A 20,382-nucleotide genomic window follows, 5' to 3' on the forward strand; every position below is an offset into this window, starting at 1 on the left:
GTCTAAAGTAGAGCATATAGAGTTCTAAGACATAAATAGAGGTGAGAAAGATATGCTTAATTTTAATGCAATTAAGAAGGATGATTGGGTGAAGTATTACAAGGAGTTATGGTGTTGCAATGAGTTCCAGGATAACAGTTGAGATGATAATGATTTGGAGTATGTATCTGTGGATGAAATTCTACATGAAGAATTGGAAGAAACCCTGTTTGTATTATGAAATAGGAAAGCATATAGTCCAGGTAATCTGAGTGGAGAATTGTTTAAATATAGTGGAACTGTCATCATGAAAAAACTTTTAATTTTCATCAATGAATGTTGGAAGAAAACAAGAGTACAAAATTGTTGAAAAAGGTGTCAGTCAAGACATTGCTTAAGAAAGGTGACAGAATATCTGCTCTAACTACTGGGAGGTACGTTTAATGAATAGTGGTTATAAGGTATATTCCAGGGTAATTAATAGCGGATTGACTAAAATTAGTGACGCTATTTTGTTGTAAGATTAGCAAGGGTTTCAGTAAGGGCAAAAATGCATTGATGCTGTCTTTACACTTAAACAGGTTACTGAAGAGAGAGTAGAATTAATTGTGAAACACACATAGTTTTCCTTGATCTAGAGAAAGCATTTCATAGGGTCCCCTTTGGAGCATATTGGTGATGAGAGGTTTCCCATCTCATCTAGTGAGTAAGTAAAAATTTATATAGAAATACTAGTATTTATATTGACAAGAACAGGAAATTATTTCCCAAGGTTTTAATTAATAGTGTAGTTAGACAAGGGTGTAATATGTTGCTGACACTTTTTAATATATACATCGATCTAGTGAGAAAGTGGAAACAATGCTTAGATATATGAATATTTTAATGTTTGCAGATAATCAGGTTATAATTTAATTTTTGGAATATTAGCTTCAAATGTTAGTTTATGAATAAAAGAATTTGCCTAAAGTAATCGTAAAATCTCAACTACTAAAACTAAAATTTTAGTTCATAGAGGAAAACATATGACACAATCTAGGATTGAACTGGAGGATAAAATTTTTGTACAAGTTAGTCACTTTAAAAAGTTAAAATAATAAAAATACTGAGGCGTATGCGGAATGATTAGACAATTTTTTTAAAAGACTGAGAAACAAACGCAAGTATGTTGATATAATGTTATGATAAATTCAGTTCTGTTATATGAAAACTAGGAATGGGTCAAAACTAAGCGAGACGAAAATCATGTAGAAGTGGTGGAGATGAGATTTTGTAACATTTGGATCATTTTCAAAATAGAGATATTGAGGCACAGTTCCATGTGAATGGAATGACAGAAATAATGAGGAAATATAAACAGAACTGGTTAGAGCATATAAACAGGACGGAAGACAAAAGGCTCGCCTTAAGAGCATTGAAATATCGTCCAGAGGGTAGATAAGATTGAAGTCATCCCAGAAAAAGATGAGTGGAAGACTTTGTGATGCAGGACAGGATTTGGATACTAATCCATGACAGCTGAAGAAGAAGAAGAAGATAGTTGTAAATGTTCTCAAGTGTGTTAAGAGTTTCTATTTGTTTCCTATGTAGATTTTTTTAAATTTTGTTCTCCGCCTCTATTTTGTAGATATCTGTTTATTTTAAATATTAAAATTAAAGTTATTTTATTTCATTTTTGATTTAAGTACTTTTGATTTTATAATTAAAAAAATAAAAAAATAATTAAAAAGATTTTATTATTGTTATAATAAACACACTTCTGCAACTCATGGAAGGTACATTTTTTACCAGTATATTACTCATTAAAAGAATCTATTATTAAATTTCTAATTTATTTTGTGTTTACAGGTGTACATCTGTCTTTGTGTGTATATGTGTTTGCATGCATGTGAATGTTTAAACATGAAATTCTGGTATGTTTAAAAATTAAATCTTTAAGAAAAAAAACTATTGCACTGAATAGTTGCAATATTTTTTTGTTGTAATATAGTTTTGTATTTTTTTGGTTTTGAAATAAACTCTGAATTTTAAAGTGATTCAAGGAAATGATATCATTACGTATATAATAAAGCAGCTATTGAATATTTCTAAGGATGCAATCTCTTGGGAAAATTTCCAAAAAACTATATGAACATTGATAAAAGTGTATATGTCAATGAAAACAAAGGAAACTATTTTGAAATAATAAGATGATATTTTTTTAATATACAAGTAAGTTTTTGTAAAATAACCATATTCTGAAAAGTTTTTAAAGATACCTCGAATGTTTATTCAGCTTAAAATTAACTCACCCTATTTTTTTCTTCAGTCCAAGCAATTTGTTTATTAGGTGCATCAGGTGCGATAGCAGTTATAGATCGTTTTCTATATTCATTCAATATAGGAATTTTTGAATTTTTGTCTGTACTACTTAAGATAACCTCTCTTTCAATCTGAAAAGAAACAGATATAAATAAAAATAAATAGATTTTAATATGAGTATGTATGTTTACAAGATATAGGAAGCTCAGCTGATAAATTTTGCACACTAGCGTGCTACACAGAGACAAAAGGTACTATAGAGTTGGGCATGGCAGCATATGATAGCTAAAATCTCACTCTGCAAACCTGTGATAATGTGTTGAAATCCGTTTCCTGGTTTGTTTCCAGCAGCAGTTAAAATGGAATTGAATATGGCCAATATATCAACATAGTTAAAACAGCATGCAGTTGTTGAATTTTTAACAGCAAAAAATGTTAATCCTACGAATATTTTTTATTGAAAGTGGTTTACAGTAGTGAAACTGTTGACAGAAGTTCTATGAATAGATGAGTGTTGAAATTTCATGAATGTGAAGTTGGTAAAGTGACAATTGAGGACACATTTTGCAGCGGACAACCAGTCTCTGTGACTGATGAGAAATATTGAAAAGAGGTGGACAATTTGCTCAAAGTGACTGGCGAATCAACCAGCAATGCATCGCTATTCAGTTAGGCATATCTAAAGAACGAGTAGGCCATACTATCGAGCAATTGGGTTACCGTAAAATCTGTGCAAGATGGGTAATGCACAAATTCTCTGATAGCTCTCCCCAAGCTGAAGTTTGAGCCTATTCTGCATCTGTCATACTCACCGGATTTGGCTCCATGTGACTTCCACTTCTTCCCTCATCTCAAGAGGGATCTCAATGGTAATCATTACACCAACGATGAGGTGAAGGAAGCTGTGGCCAATTGGATCCGAAGAAGACCACTAGAATTTTTCAGTGATGGAATGCAAAAACTTATCACATGCTGGGAAAAGTGTATCAGTGTAAATGGGTATTATATTGAAAAATAAATACTGCATTTTGTAGCCAAGGTATTGTACTTTTATTCACTTTTTATTTCATTCTAAATCTTTTTTCATTCCCATGCTACACATACATGTACAAAACTTATTAGCTGAGCCTCTTAATTAAATTAATCAAAAGTTTTTAAAGTTTTATAAGTGGACAAAAGAAGTGAATGACATGAATAAAAAACTAAGTACTGACAAATTAGATAACATAACAATACGGAACTTACAATTTATTAACATTAATTATAGTTAAATTAACGTAGGAAAGTTAGAAAATATTCCTTAAATGGGATAGTAAAATGGGATTTATAGTTAAGTTATCTATTTTAAAGTCTATGGTACATGTAAAGAAGTAATAAATATATTACACTGCATCATTACATCCATGATAGGCTGGCTGAGAAGTAATCAATCAAAATAGTTAATCTATAATTAGAAAAATAAAATTTTACTTGGTGAAGACAGTATATGTAAATTTATTCTTTGCCATATAAAGAGAAATTAATTTGTTACTCTTCACTACCCATTTTAATCTTTACAAAGATTTTTAAAGTATCTTAAGTAAAAATATTACAAATAGATTAGTAATCTATTAGAAGATTACTCAAAGATTTTTTCTTCGACTGTAATGATTTAAATTATACAGCCAATCACTATCACTACAATGAGCAAAATAAAGGTGTCGTTTGAAGGATTACATCTTTATTTCAGGAAATGGGAAAGCACTTCACTATTCATTTTACCTAATCAGTTTGGAATGAAATGCTTGTTATTTTAGAGAATGGCTATGCAAATTTTAAGAATGACTTGAGTCAAACCAGGTTACCAACTCCTACTTACTACCTTTAGGTTTTGGTATCTGAAATGTACATAATATGCTAGACACTGGTTGAATAATTTGTCGAAACAATAAAATAATAGAGCATGAAAAACAAATGAACACAAGTAAAGAGAGGTTTCAAACAGACAAAAATATTTTTTAGTATTAAACACAGAATAAGAATAACAAAGAAATTATTTTAAATGTCTGCAAGGGGGAGACTGTATGGCAGTAAAACAAAGAAAATCAGAAACCATAAGATTTATTTGTTTGTAATATAACATGGTTTAAATTTAGAAAGGAATTCTTTGTGTATGGCGTAGCGATTTTTGATAGTGTAATATTGACTATAGGAAAGGAACAAGAACATGAGTAAAAACAAATCTTTGAAACATGGTGGTTAAAGAAGGAAGGGTTTTGAAAATAAGGTGAATCAATAAAATTGAAATAAAGTGGTCTTAAGATGAATAGGAGAAAAATGAATAAGTGACAAAATCTTGTAAAGAGATGAATTAGTTTGATGAGCTGTGAAATTTTTTTTCCAGGCTTTGTTGATTTGATAATAAAAGAGATAAATGAGGATCTAGGGTGACTAAATGTTAAGTTAAAAGAATACAGAGCAGAAAGAAATTGAGAATGGCGAAAAACCCAATCAACTAACTGATAAAAAGGTTTTTTTATGAATTTAAGAATTTTAAGATTATTCAGAGTCTGGCAGAAATAACTCCCCATTTTAAAATGTGAATAAAATAGACACTACAACAAAATTATAAAAAAAGTTAAATATAATGTGAAAGAACAATGTTTACCATTTATTTTCACATACCTTTTATTAATCTTTAAAAATGATGTCATTCATATGCTGACCTTCACTATATATACAGGTCTTTAACTTCTCCCTGAAATTCCGCATTACTTTTCTAGTCATTTCCAATGGTCTTGCAGTGATTTGTTGATGGATAGCAACTTTTAGATGATCTAGGTTCATGGCTTCTGTTTAAAGATTTCAGCCTTTAGATATCCCCAGAGAAAAAAAAATCACCTGCTGTAAGATCGGATGACCGTGCACACAATGGTATGTTTCCTTATTGTGAAATAAGACAACTGGGAAACATTTCTCTGAGGAAATTTATCGATTGGCTTGCTGTGTGAGCAGTAGCCCCCTCCTGTTGAAAGCATAAATTATAGATTTGATTTCCAAGTTCATAAAGTCTTGCTAACCAGAAGTATAATATAACTTTATATATAACATATTTTCAAATAACTTTCAGAAGTTACTGTAACTGATTGACTTTCTTCTTCAAAAAAAAATATGGCCCTATTAGTCCAAATTCAGCAACTATGCGCCGAACTGTAACATGCGCACAGGACATTCATGAAGTTGTAGGAGATTATTTTCTGTTTGGTATCGAATGTTTTGTTTGTAAACACAACTCGATAAATGAAAATGGGCTTCGTCACTTGACAGCACAATCAAGTTCACTGGAACATTTTCCAGAATAGCCTGGCAAGAAGCAATACGGCTAATTCAGTTACATTCATTTAGCTGGTGCACAACTATCATTTTGTAAGGATGAAATTGCAAGTCGGTGTGCAAAATTCTCCATACAGTACGATCAGAGGTTTGTAATGCAGCAGCATATTTAAGAACTGAGCGACATGAAGCTTGTGTAACTGCTTGTCTCACTGCTTCAACATTTTTTGAGTATTCAAATGCTTTGTGGCCTACCTGGTAGTTTCTTCTTCAAAGTTGAACCAATGCTCTAAAATTGGACACCCATACCTGAATTATCTTCTTATTGGGTACTGCAGCTTGTTGACCTAGATGAAAGTGTGAATAAAATAGTCGCTGCATGTTGATAACAGAATCATCATTTTTAAAATACATTTCAATAACGAAAGTGTGATGCTCATCACTCCATGGCATGGTTGTAACTGAAATGGCAAGACATCAGCTACAAAATGGTGTGCTGACACCACACTCTGTACTATTAGCACCCTACCAGAAGCAGTGGGAAATCGGGGAGTTACTTCTTCTGAACTCAGTGTAAACTGGATTGTGTTTGAAGTTTTAATTTCTAGAATATTGGTATATAGGATTCCTATAGGTCTTAATGATACAAACTGCTATTTAAAAACCCTTTAAAAGGTTGTATAATTTTTACACTATACCCTCAGTACAATATTTAAAACTTATTTTTTGAAATTGGTGTCAAATTTTTAAATTAGTTACGAGTATAGAGAGAGCCCGAGATATGGATTACAGAATTTATTTGAATTAAGGCTTAAGGCTAGTTATAAAATTTGTTGCCAACTTCAAAAAAATTAGTTTCTGAGATTTATTGATGATGTACTGGGAAAATTATTTTTTCATTTCAATGCAACATTATTTTTTTAATTTTTCTTTTTGGAGCCAATTTAATTTTCTATAAAACAAAAATTTTTATTTCATTCTTTCTAGTTTTATAATTTCTTTGAAGCAGAGATGCGGATAGGCCTACAAAAGAGATTTATCATAAGAAAAAAAACTTTTTTTCTTAAAACAAAACAGTTTCATTCAAAATTACAATGATTTGAGGGAAAGGATGTGCAGGATTCAGAATCAAGAGTCTGATATTGTACATGTACAATATCTAACATCTCTAAAGTGTGAGAATACATGAAATATAACTTATCAAAAGAAACACAGTCAGAACAGGAATATTGACATGATTTTATCTGCACGTGTATTTAAGATGAGACTAAAGAACAAAGATCACATCATTTTTCATAAATGTGTTTGTAATAAAATGCCTAAGAATGTTCACCTCATTTGACTATAAGAAAGCATCAATCTGAATAACTGTGAAATGAAAGAGTCAATGAAAGACATATTTTTTACAGAGAATGTATCAAGTAATCTAAGCCATAGTATTTAATGCATAGTATTTAATGCAGAAGCTTTTCAAAAAGCATTGGATACATTGTACCCCCTAGATCAGAGTTTTTTGCCCAGTACTTTTTAATGGTCTAGTACCACTTGGGTATGATATGGGGCCATCATGGGATTGTTTAAAAAAATAATTGATCTAATTTGGTGCACTTTGTGAAAAGTTATACCCAGACAAACCAAAAAAAAGAAAAATGTACAGGTAGAATTGAAAGCCTCCTCCTTTTTGAGGTTGTTACAAACAGCAGTGAAAAAAAATATAAGTAATGAAGAAGTAGATGTAAGTACAGTGATCGTAGAAGTATTAAATATAATTAAGGTTACTCAAAATTCATAATTTACATTTAAAAATTTATTTAACAATATATGGTATCAAAATAATAGTTTATATATCAGTAGATTAAAATATCAACAGAATAATTCATTATATAAAACAAATAACTGTCTTTGTATTTTTAAATTTGTGTTTTTTATTGATTTGCTCATACTAAAAAAAAAAAATAATAATTAAAAAAAGAGTTCTGAAGAACTGATCTTTGCAAAAATAATTAACATAGACAAAAAATATCTAGTAAATGATAACATTTTTAATTAATTTTAGTAAATTAAGAATTATCTGTGTAATACATTCACAAAAATGGATATTGCATATGTTTTTGGTAATGGATTGTGCTTACAGATGTTGCTGCAGCCTGACTGAATTTGAATTTTCAATCATTCTTTGATGTACATTTGAATAAAATAACTATAATCTGTATATCAGCCTGCAGTACTAAATGAATAAATTAACATATAAACTTATAGATTGGATTTATTTTCCAAAATTAAATTTTAAAAATTAATTAATTATAAATATTATATCTCAAATATATTTGAGTAATGAACAAGTTATTTTGACTGAAATACAATTGAAAGATGATTGTGAAATGGTTATGTTTTATGAAATTTATAATGTAACCGGTCACAAAAGATATTTAGTTTATAAAGAAAAAAGAGTAACTGAAATGAATATACAGTTATGTCTAAATGACTGGACAGTGATTCCAGGTGGCCAACTATTATAATGATTTCACAAATAATATACCACAGTCTATGTCCTTGTGAATCTTTTCAGTTATAATGAACAATAATTCAAACTGTACAACAGAATTTCTTCTGTAATAAATACTTTAACATTTTAAAAAGAAAAAATAATTTTAATGCTACTTGTATTAGAAAATTGTAATATCTCATTTTTACAAATCTTACCGTTTCATCAAATTTTTAAATTATTTCTTTTTAGTGTACTTTAGTTCTATCAATAGGGATAATTTAATGGAAATGTTTAATTTAATAATTCTTTATGTGCAGTGACTTCTAATAACATGAGAATAGGGAGAAAATACTTATATGTGAGAGGGAAGAAAAATACAAAATTAAAAATACATTTTTATTTGATTAATTAAATAAAATATCTAAAAATATACTCGTTTTTAATCAATTTAAATAAAAGAGGTCTTCAGTTCAATTTATCCTGTAAGTTCCAATTTAATTATTTTTTTTATTCACATTGCATCCATATTAACATGCACCAATTGAGGAATTTCCATAACAAAATCCATGAATGAGAACATTATTTGCAATTAAAGTTTATTTTACTTTAAATACAAAAAAAATATTTCTTTTTGACTCTTGTTTACAAAGTTAAAAAAAAAATTTTTCATAGGAAATATAGCTTTAGGATCCAATTTTTTAAATGACTAAAATGATTAAATTATAGTTATGACCAGAACTCCATTCTCCATCTGGTATCCAAAGAATTTTAGTTTAATATTAATTTACTTTTATAGTATAAATTTGGTTGAAATATTTTTCCTTTGCATGGAAAACAAAATATTTTTGGACTGTTTATGTGAATTTAAAAAAAATTTAATCTACAGAATGCGTTCCTAATTACATTCATTTCCTTAAAATCATGCACTCTGCATGAAGCAAAAAATTGAGTATTTTACTTTATTTAGAACTAAGATTTTTTTAAATCTATTTTTTTTAGTGCATTGATACATCAGTCCAGTTAAATTCACAAGATAGTATGGCAGCTCATCAATTATACAAGGTATGTAGTTTAACAATTTAAAAAATTTAATGCACTATCCCTTTGCACCTGACAAGATCCAGATCCCTTGCAAAAGAGTTGAAATATAATCACAGTTGTTTGAAAGATAAATTGAAATTAACTCATGCATGTCTTTCTAGGTTTTGCTCTAAAATATTTGAAAATATAATGTAATATATTTAAATTCATTAATGAAATTTGTTAAAAGGAACCAACCAGCTTGGTCTAGTGGTAGGTAAACTTGTCGTAAATCAGCTGATTTCGAAGTCAAAGTTCTCAGGTTCAAATCCTAATAAAGCTATTTGCTTTTATTTAGATTTGAATACTAGATCATGGATACCAGTGTTCTCTGGTGGTTGGGTTTCAATTAACCACACGTCTCAGAATTGGCCGACCTGAGTTTATTCAAGACTACACATTTACCCGTACAGTCACAGCACACAGAAAAGTCGTTAATGACTTTAATTGTCGGTGCAACTATAAGTAGAAATATTTTTAAAAAAAGAAACGATATGATTTTTGATTTTTTTCTATTTTCCATAAAAAAAATTAGGAAAAACATAAGAAAAATAACATTTTGAGATAAAACTTTATACTTTGAATTACTGCAGTATTTGATATACGAGGTGCTACCCAAAAGTTCGGGGAATTTGAATTTCGCGCGCGAACCATTGCTGGTACGACCTGCTGCCGCTAGATGTGGCTAACAGTACTCTTTGTGAATCAGTGTTCCAACAGCTGTGACTGTGAGAGGCTGCATTGTTGACTTTCGTGTGGTTGTGTAAGGTTGTGTTTTACTGCTTCGGCGAAGTTCTAAATGGCAGATTTTAAAGAGCAAAGATTCTGCATCAAATTTAGTTCATGCTTAAAAAAACTGGTGCAGAAACCCTTCGCATGCTTGTGGAAGCATTTGGTGACAATGCTATGAGTAAAAATAAAACTTTTTTGTGGTACAAACGATTCAAAGATGGACGAACAACAATTGATGATGATGAGCATTCAGGAAGACCATCAACAAGCGCAACACCGGAAAACATAGCAAAAGTGCGAGAGGCTATTGTTGCAGATCGTAGACAAACAATCCATGATGTTTGTGCAATCGTACAAATGTCATATAGGTCCGCGCAACGCATCTTGTCGGACAGTTTGAACATGAGACACATTGCTGCAAAATTCGTACCGAGAAACAAAATCGTGTTGCTGTCTGTAGTGAATTGAAAAATTCAGCAAGAGATGACCCTAACTTCATCTCCAACATCATAACCGGTGATGAGACATGGTTGTACGGGGATGACCCTGAAAATAAGCAGCAGTCGTCGCAGTGAAAGTCGCCAAGTTCACCGCGGCCAAAAAAAGCACGCCAAGTTCGCAGCAACATGAAGTACATGGTGATTGCTTTTTCCGACATCAAAGGCATTATCCATAAGGAATGTGTTCCTCTTGGTCAAACTGTCAATGGGATGTTCTATTGTGAAGTTTGAAGCGGTTACGTGAAAGCATTAGGCGCAAACGTTCAGATCTGTGGGGTAACAACAGCTGGGTTCTGCACCATGACAACGTGCTCGAACACACATCGCTAGCCGTTCGGAATTTCTTGGCTTCCAAAAAGACAGTAGTGATTCCCCACCCACCCTATTGGCCTGACCTTGCCCCATGTGACTTTTTTCTCTTTCCAAAAATAAAATTTCAATTGAAAGGCCGTTGTTTTAACACAATTGAGGAAATTCAGGAAGAAACACAGAACGTGCTTCGAACACTTACATCTGCAGACTTTCAGGGATGCATGGAATCATGGGAAAAACGCTGGGATCACTGTACCAATGCCCAAGGGGATTACTTTGAAGAAGACAGTGGAAATTATAAGTTATGGTAAGCTATTTTATTTTTATGGTAAAATTCTCCGAACTTTTGGGTAGCACCTCGTACATTACTTAAAAGTAAAAAGCAAAAATGTTGTGCAGTGATTGAAAGAATGTTATCAAAAAATTTATCTATGAAAAATTCAGTGTAATATAAATTATCAAGTGTAGTGTTATGTGAATTAGTGTGATTCAGAGTAATAAAATTACTGGACTGTATGTCATTTCACATAAAATATGTATTGATCTGATTAAGTATTTATTTATATAATAATAGAAGCAAAACCTGTTTGATTTCTGCTGTGATCATATGAGCTTTATAAATATAATAATTGAAATTTTTTAAATTGTAATTTCCTTAAGTACTTTTTCCAAATTTATATTTACCCAGTTGTTCATAAGAAACAGACAAAGAATTGGATACTGCATTCATGAAATTTAGTTTTTTTTTAATAAAATAAAGAAAAAGTGAGTGTGTTTCTTTCCCCATTTTTGTATGATTTCCAGGTTTCCCTGGGATCCTATAGTTAGTTGTTTTTATGGAAGATTTTTTACTGTAGATATTGTTCATTTATTTGTCACAATTTTTTTTTTTATTGGATTGCAGTTTAATCTTGTGTTACCTTGTGATTTTTATTTTTATTTCAACTGTTGAACTGTTTCAAACTGTTTGTATGAAACTCAACATTTTATTTTTGTATGATACCTCTAGAAAATTAAATATAAAATAAAAAACATAATATTTATTCATTTGTATGCTTTATGCAGCTGTGACTCAGTAGTAGTTACCTAACTTTGCTTCCCTGCACTCCTTTTTTATTTTTGTCATGACACGTTTCTTGCCTCTTAGTTTTCTTGTACATAATTTTTTTTTTCATATGGGTGATTATTAAGTAAACAAACACCTTTGATATTTTTTTAATTAATTTTTTTTTCACAACTATCATTTTTGTAGACCTACCTGTATTTTAAATAAAATAAGACTAAAAAATGTAAAATGAAATAAAATCAATGGTTAATAATTAATTATTTACAGTTAAGTAAATAAATATACACCAACCAAATATATTACTCTTCTTCTGATATAATCAAGTAAAAAAATTAAGGATCTAGGTGGGTTTATCCAGGGACTGTTTTGTTTGCTTAAATGAATATCTATATAAAGCCAGATATTTTTATTACCAAATTTGTTCTATACCAGTTGTAATTTATAATTGTATCTACATTAATTAATTAAACAAATTTTCAACTAGCAAATATGAGTGTGAGAGCACAGGCAAACACATACACATACACACACACTTGGATGTACTTATTTATGCTTTTGAAAGCTAGTAAGTGCCTGCATGTAACCATATAAGAACAAGTTTGAGTCTGGCTTAATTTTAATAAATTGTGTAGCATACTGAATAACTTAGCTGTAATGGATGATAATCTCTACTGATAACAGAAGTTAAATAAACTTAATCATGGCTTTAGCCAAGTCACTCCCATATGTATTATTATTGACTAATAATACTGAATCAGGTAAGAAACCTGATTTATCTAGATTTCTTTTGCCAGATAATTTTTTCATCTTGTGTTGATAATATTTATAGATAATTATTTTAATCTACAATTCTATTTTTATTCTAGGCTCAACCAATGACATTGTTGGATTCGAGTCAAGGCTCAGAACCATCACCTATTAGAAGTCAAGATCAAATTAATGGTTACCCAAGGTAAGTTTTATTACTATCTTCATCAGTTTGATAAAATTAATAAATTTGCAAAATCGTAATCATTCTTACAGCTTGTTGTACAATTAAAAATATACTCAGTTTTTTTCAAACTGCAATAATATCAAAATAATGGTGAAAAAAATCAGTGTGATTCTTGATAGTGAACCCAGGATTAATTAATATTAATATTTTTAAATTTTTGGATAGGCTTAGTTACATTATTTTAATATATTAATTTTAATTTCTATTATGTCTCATTTTCTGTTAATATTTTTTAATGCTTAATCCGCTCCATGAACCCTGATAGTTTCTGCTTGGAAATATGATGAATAAGGTTTATAAAATATAAAAACTTCTAAGGCTGACTGAGATTTGAATCTGAAACCTCCTGGGTGGAAGACAATATAAGATCTCTTTCATCCGAGGAATTAAGGAACTTTAATTGCTTTGTTTATTCACTTTTTTGTTTAATCAGACCTCTTCATATATTTATTAATGTTTTACTCTCTATGTTTATAAACAAGGTTTATTTATTATTTATTTATATTTTAATAAATTAAAAATTTCTAAACAAGAAACAAATTAAATTTTATAAATAACTGCTTGAAAAAATTTCTAACTAAATGGAAATTAAATTTATGAATAAAGCAGTATCTTGTCAGGAAAGGACATTACTAAAAAACATTTTAGTAATATTTAATCCTAATTTAGTAAATGAATATTTAATAATTAAAAAAAAAAAAAATTAATTTTTTAACTGTTGAAACTGATATTAGGTCTGTGTAAATTTTTCATTTTTATCTTAAAAAGTAAATATTAATGAAAATACTGAAATTGTTACTATACTTTTAAGAAATCTAGTATTATAACAACATCCATAAAAAATCAAATAGCATCCTTGATCTTATAAAATAAATTTTGTTTATCGAATACACTTAGCAAAAAAATATACTCAATAATAAAACAGTACTAGACAGTGAATTAAAACCAATTAAATTTCCAACAACCCAAAACAGTATAATGTTATTTTTGCAGAGAACGTAAACAAAATAAATTTTTTTTTAATTTTTAAAGACATGCTATTCTTCAAAAAAAATAATGAAACAATTCATAATAAAAAGAAAAATATAATTTTGTTTTTAAGAAGATTACTTTTAAAAAAAAATTACATTAAAGAAAATCACTTTAATTCTTTAGCAAACAAAAAAAAAATATTTACATGCAGTTTTATTATAACCTGGATAATTAAAATAATACCAGTTATTTATAACTAAAGCAAATGATTACCATACATAAATTTTAGAAGTTAAATTTACACTAGTTATATTAAAATGCGCTTCAGCAGCCACCTGATCTCATACTGAATTGACAGTCAAAATTAATTGTATCGATTGCTACATCTTATCGACTCAGATCCCTTCCTCAAGATGTTCCCATTGTGGAACATCCTCAACAAGTTCCCCATATATATAAAAAAAAAAATATATATATATATATATATATATATATATAGAAAAAAAAAGTTTCAACCACTAGTGAACAACATCATAAACAGTAATTTTAGGGATTTTTAGTACACAATTAACAATACGAACTGAACATTTTGAACTTTGTTGGAAAGTCAGTCAAATTCTTTCTGTGTTTACATCACTTAAGCCTACCTGGTGAGTGCTTTAGAATGCTTCCAGTTTTAAAAAGTTGTTCGTACCATTTTTTTATGATTCTGTCACTGTCACTGTCATTGAGAATTTCTATGATGTACTCAAGTATAATTTTTTTGTACAATCACTAATTTTGTTTCTGTCAATCAGTACATGCACTGTGCTTTCTCTTATGGCGTTGCCATGGCCTGAAGCTCGGGCTAATAAATCTTGGCCTATGCAACAGTCTAATGTAGATGTTTTCTAATAAAGAACATGTAAACTAAAACTTAGTTATTGCTTAAGATTACTTGTAAAACACTATTGAATCCTGCAAAATAAAAACTATATTCGTTCTTGAAGCCCCAGAGTTCTTATTTGGACACCTGGTATACCCAATGCTGGAAGTAGAAGGGGCAGATAAAGAAGAAGAAAAATAAAATGTAAAATAAATACATAGTTAATTTATTTATTACAAAAACAACAAGCCTGGCACTCAATTACAGTTTCTTGATGTTAGATGAATTTTATAGCATATGAAAAATTACAAGCCTGACTGGGAGACGAGGTTCCAACCCAGAACCTTTTTAATTAATGTCTAAAATATTTAAAATGATAGTATTTAGTCATTATTAGGTAAATATGGTATATTTAAAAATATAAACACACTTCTTTGAATGAACAAGTAATTTTGAATTTGTTGAATTATTGACAAATCTGTTTTAATAGATAGCTTAATTGTAACCAATATGTAATTTAGTAGATGATAACAACTGTTGATTTTTATGTGTTTTACTGAAATAGTATTTTATAATTGGTAATGAATCCATGGATTTGAAAAGCATATTATACTTGGTTGAACTGGTAACTCTGTATTATACTTGCTGTTGTTTTTAAGCTTATGCATTTAAAATAGTGGGTTTAATTTTATTTCAAAGTTGACATACTTTTCCCCTCTAGTAATAGATTTATTTTAACAAAGACTTATTTTTGCTTAATCTTTAGTCCTTCACCAGCTACTGTGTCTACTGGTGCAGTACCAAGAACACCAGTTCACTCAACACCAGAGGATTCTAATGGAAAAACCTTTCCTACAAGAACGTATCATACAATAAAAGACATGATATCAAGCAGATTTAATAAACGTGAAACAACACAGCAACAGCATCAACACCTCTCTCATCAATCACAGGTACAAACTGCATCGCAATCACAGATGTCGCAGTTGCCATCACAACCTCAGCCGCAAACACCACAAACACCTCATAATAAAATTGATGATAATCTTAGTCCGCAAAGTCAGTTACGTCAACATGGTGTTTACTTAGCTACTAGTGCACAGCAACAAAGTAGAGCTATGAATGTAAATACACCAAGCTCAAATGAGGTTAGTGTTGATTTTTTTTTTTTTTTTAATTTGAAGAGAATTTCTTTTTCTGAGTAAATCTTTATATAATGACAGATTTTTATGATCTGTTGTTCAACTAATTATGTTACTTCTGAATTAATAAAAGTAATTAAAAGTTAAATGAACTAAATTTCTTTTTCAGTTCATAAGCTGTAGTTCACCAGTTTGTCAATACATTCACTGCTGGTTCTGTGAATGCATAGTAGGAATAATTATCATGCCATATACCTGTCACACAAGCAATGATTGGTGTGAGAAACACCAATCCCTACACTTACAATCTTCTGAGATCACTGAGGTGGAAGTGCGCCAGGTGATCTATAGTGTGGGACGGCACAAGGCCCCCAGATAAGATTGTATCACGGTGGAGCTCCTCGTTCGAGCATTTCCAGTAGTCTTTGGTCCTCTAACTAGAATATATAATAGGTTGCTCTTCGCCAGCCACTTTCTGGCATGTTGGAAGTGTGGAAAATTGATGTTATTGTTCCAAGGTGGCGACAAAGATCCTACTAACACTCTTGCCCGTGATTGGCAAGGTTTTTGAGAAAGTCCTATATTTGTGTATTAATGTTAGATTGGCCACTGATCATTTGCTAATGGACAACCAATATGGTTTCTGACCAGGCAAGAGCACTGAGCATGCTATACTAAAGGTGATGGATATAGCTTCCTCTAATCCATGTAAATGTGTATTAGGGACTTTCCTGGACATACGGGCATTTAGCAATTAATGGTAACCCTCTGCCCTGTTTCAGATGCATAATCGTAGGTGTATACGAAATGAACTAGAAGTGCTCTCAAGTTATTTCAGTCATCGGATCGTTTCCCTGCGTGACGTTGCTCGGAGGTTCGTAAGACCTTAACTGAAGGATGCCCTCAGGGTATTATTCTTAGTCCCATTCTTTGGATCATAGAATTTGATTCGATATTGCGTTTAAGGGTGCAATGTGGTTGTCGTGTCGACGCTTATGCTGACAACACCCTCTTTCTGATCGAAGGGGATTCGCGTAACGAGGTAGAGTTCCGAGCTGCTCGTGCTTGTGAGACACTCCGACTGTGGAATCTCCAACATAAGATGAATTTTCAGCCCAAATAAAACCACAATGATGTTGCTCAAGGGCCGATTGGCTGCTACTCGACGAGTCCAGGTCCAAATGGCTGGTCTCCCCATTTTTATGTTACGACTCAAAAATACCTGGGTGTTATCCTTGATGAGAATTTTCAGTTCAAGGAACATATACAGAATGTAGCAAAAAAGGCTGCTGATGCTTTTTATGGAATTCGTAGAGTCATTCATCCCGATTGGGGGTTGAATTTCCGTACCATGCGTATCCTTTACAAAGGTGTCAGCGAAACTATAATGCTGTATGCTGCGCCTGTCTGAGCTCACCGTATGGCTTTTAGGTATTGCATGGACATTTTGCTGCGGGCCCAGTTACTCCTCTTGTTAGCTGTTATAGGCGGTTACAGAATAGTTTCGCGGGAAGCAGTCTGTGTTATAACCGGAGTCAAACCAATACATATCTTGGCTACTGAGCGTAGGAAACGCTACATTTCCAAGGTAAACAATCTGTTGACGTTAGAACGAAAGCAGGAAATTGAAGACGGGGGTGTTGCGTATTTCCTACAGTGTCTGATTTAGGTGTGATTGGATGGATTTCCCCAAATCGGTATATCACACAGTTTCTCTCCGGCAATGGTGCCTTTCAGGCGAGTTTGGCTAAGTTTCGTTTGATAGATTCGAGTCAATGCCCGGATTCTGGGACAGATGATAAGTGCATCACATCTTGTCAGTCTGTCCCCGATACGAGGTCGAACGTTCACGAGCTGTTAGGGAACTTGAGAGAATACATTCCTTTCTGGATCTCCGTATTAACTGGATGATCCGCGAGGAATGGTCTATAGTGGCTGGTTTCCTTCACGCCCTTGCGATGTGTATATCTGCAGGGGAGTTTAATGAGGTACTCAATCGTGGTAAGATCTCGAGTGGCTAGGGTTCCGGCTTAGGCATTGGATTGGTTGGAGGTAGGCACATTGGCATCTTGCCACAGTAATATTGGTATTGTTTGTGATTTGCTTTGGGACCTCCGCTGGTGGGGGTGACCGCACCGCCGGGGTATGTTAACCCGTGCGATCGGGGGCGTGGCTTCCCTCTGCCGGTGGCGGTCGTGATCGTGACTTAGTAATGTCACGCGAGACACTATGATGGGACCGGGTGAGGGTGCGGGGCTTGTCCCCGGCTCCTGCGCGTACCAGAATGAGGTTGCTTGTTAGGTGAGCTAAATTGATCAACCTTATTGGTAGTAGGTCCGAATCTCTATGTTGAAAGACATAATTTTGACTGCTATGAGTGTAGCACTGATTTTACTTTAAACTCGTTCGTATTCTGAGGCATTCACAGTCACAAACGGTGCTGTCAAATCTGGACAGCATCCCGTAGGGGGAAGACACCAACTTTGTGGGTGTCTTCCTCCTATGGGGTTGGGATGTGAGAAAAATATTGCATTTTAGCTTTTAGAATTGTTCAACGTTGTGCTTAAATAATAATTTTTAGGTTAACGTAACTTAACAAGTGCTGGTTTAGCGTTTTAGTGCTATCTAATTTTTTATTTTTTTGTCCAGATTACCTTTTTTCTGATAACAATTTTCATTACAATAACAGTTATTTATTAATGAAAACATGGAATGAAACAATGATTACTTTGAATCTTTGATACTTTAAAAAGGGTGATCAGTAAAGATTCAATTAGGAATTTGAGTTGAATTTTTGTCAGAAACTAATTGAAAAAGTAGTAACAACTTTAAATTTGATAAAAATTTAACAATTTTTTTTAATGCTTTTGAAAGTATTTTCTTTCTAGCTTGCCCTTTTAAAAAAAAGAATTAGTTTATGCACAAAAAGAAAAATTCATGGCTTATTAAAAGAATTGTAAAATGCAGCTCTATATTAAGAGGTCTTCATGAAATCTCTAAATATAATTTATCTGGTAACCTCCAAAACTGTTTTAATAATTACAAAAAAATATTTTACTATAGCTAATCACTATAATAAAAAAAATTATAGTAATTTAATATCTAATTTTAACAATAAATCAAAAACGAAAAACTATGTGGTCAGTTATTAAAAGTGAAAGTAGATATGAAAATAAAATATTCGGAAAATGGAAATAGAAAGTTCAGATAACTTCAAAAATACCAACTACTTCTTTTGTTAAATTATTCCCTAATTAGTAATGGAGGACTTTAATAATTTCTTTTCCAATATTTCAAACAACAATAATATTGACCCATTTCAAACAAAGCCATTCAAGTTGAGCGACTTTATTAATAACCAGGAAGTTAAAACTTGGATCTTCACTATAAATTAAACATTGAGTCTTGATGAAACTCCTGCTAGTATTTTAGAATAAGCTGTAAATGTGATTGTTCCACTTACAAAGTTAAGTAATGAATCTATGTAATTACCAGCTGCTAGCTTCAAATTTCATCTTTTGATAAGAATACATATGTAAAATTTAGATCCTCATTTTAGAATGTGGAATATGTAGCACCTCAGGGAAGGGTCTTTGGACCCTTGCTTTACTTATTGTTTATTAATGACATACTTCAAAATCTGGAATCTATGAAGGTAAGTCAATTATTATATGCAATGTAGTTATGAATTTTATTGCAATACAAATAGGAAACTTTCATGTACATCATTTTTCAACATAGTCCCCTTCCATTTCAACGTTGCACAAGCTTCCTGATGTCCTCATAAAAGAAGATTTTCGGTTGAGCTGCGAACCAGGAATGCCCCACTTCTTTCACTGTTTTGTCCAAGGTAAATCGACGGCCCCTTAATGCCTCTTTGAGTGGACCAAACAAGTGGTAGTCAGAACGGGCAAGATCAGGACTATACGGGGGACGAGCCAGTACTTCAAAGTTGACTTTCTGGAGTGTTTCAGAAGTGTGGGCAGCAGAATGTGGACGGGCATTGTCGTGCAACAACAGAACACCTTTCAACAACAGTCCTTGGCGTTTGCTTCGAATTGCAGGCTTCAGCTTGGCAGTAAGCATCTCACTGTAATGCGCACTGTTTATTGTCGTGTCCCTTTCCTCATAATGTTCCAGTACTGGGCCTTGTGAGTCCCAAAAAACTGTAAGCATCAGTTTTCCTGCAAGTGGTTGGGTCTTGAACTTTTTTTTGCAGGGTGAATTTGGATGTTTCCATTCCATACCCTGTTGTTTACTCTCCAGCTTGTAATGATGGATCCATGTTTCATCACCAGTGATGATTCTGTCTAAGAAGATGTCCCGTTTGTTACCATAGTGATCGAAATGTTTTTGGCAGATGTCCAAGCGCATTTGTTTATGCAACTCTGTGAGTTGTTTTGAGACCCATCTTGCATAGACTTTATGAAACCCAAGTCTGTTATGGATGATTTCGTAGCCAGAACCGTGACTAATTTTCAGACGATGTGCCGTCACTTCATCAATAGTTACTTGTCTGTCTAAGAAAACCATGTCACATGCACGCTCAATCTTTTCCTCATTTGTGGCGGTAAATGATCGTCCGGCTCCTTTGTCGTGCATAACACTTTGCGACCATTTTTGAATTTTTCAATCCATT

General features: G+C 31.9%; 1 protein-coding gene across 1 annotated transcript in view; it reads left to right on the forward strand.

Moving 5' to 3' along the window:
- The first annotated feature begins 6,058 nt into the window (after positions 1-6,058).
- Positions 6,059-20,382, forward strand: part of LOC142330878 (uncharacterized) — a 35,525-nt gene continuing 21,201 nt past the window's right edge. Inside the window, exons 1-5 of the mRNA XM_075376344.1 lie at positions 6,059-6,103; positions 9,080-9,142; positions 12,637-12,722; positions 15,368-15,749; positions 16,526-16,617. Of these exons, the coding sequence (XP_075232459.1) occupies positions 6,059-6,103; positions 9,080-9,142; positions 12,637-12,722; positions 15,368-15,749; positions 16,526-16,617 (668 nt within the window). The remainder of the gene's footprint in view (positions 6,104-9,079; positions 9,143-12,636; positions 12,723-15,367; positions 15,750-16,525; positions 16,618-20,382) is intronic.

The sequence above is a fragment of the Lycorma delicatula genome, chromosome 10, assembly GCF_047948215.1.
Source record: "Lycorma delicatula isolate Av1 chromosome 10, ASM4794821v1, whole genome shotgun sequence".
NCBI classification, from domain to species: Eukaryota; Metazoa; Arthropoda; class Insecta; order Hemiptera; family Fulgoridae; genus Lycorma; species Lycorma delicatula.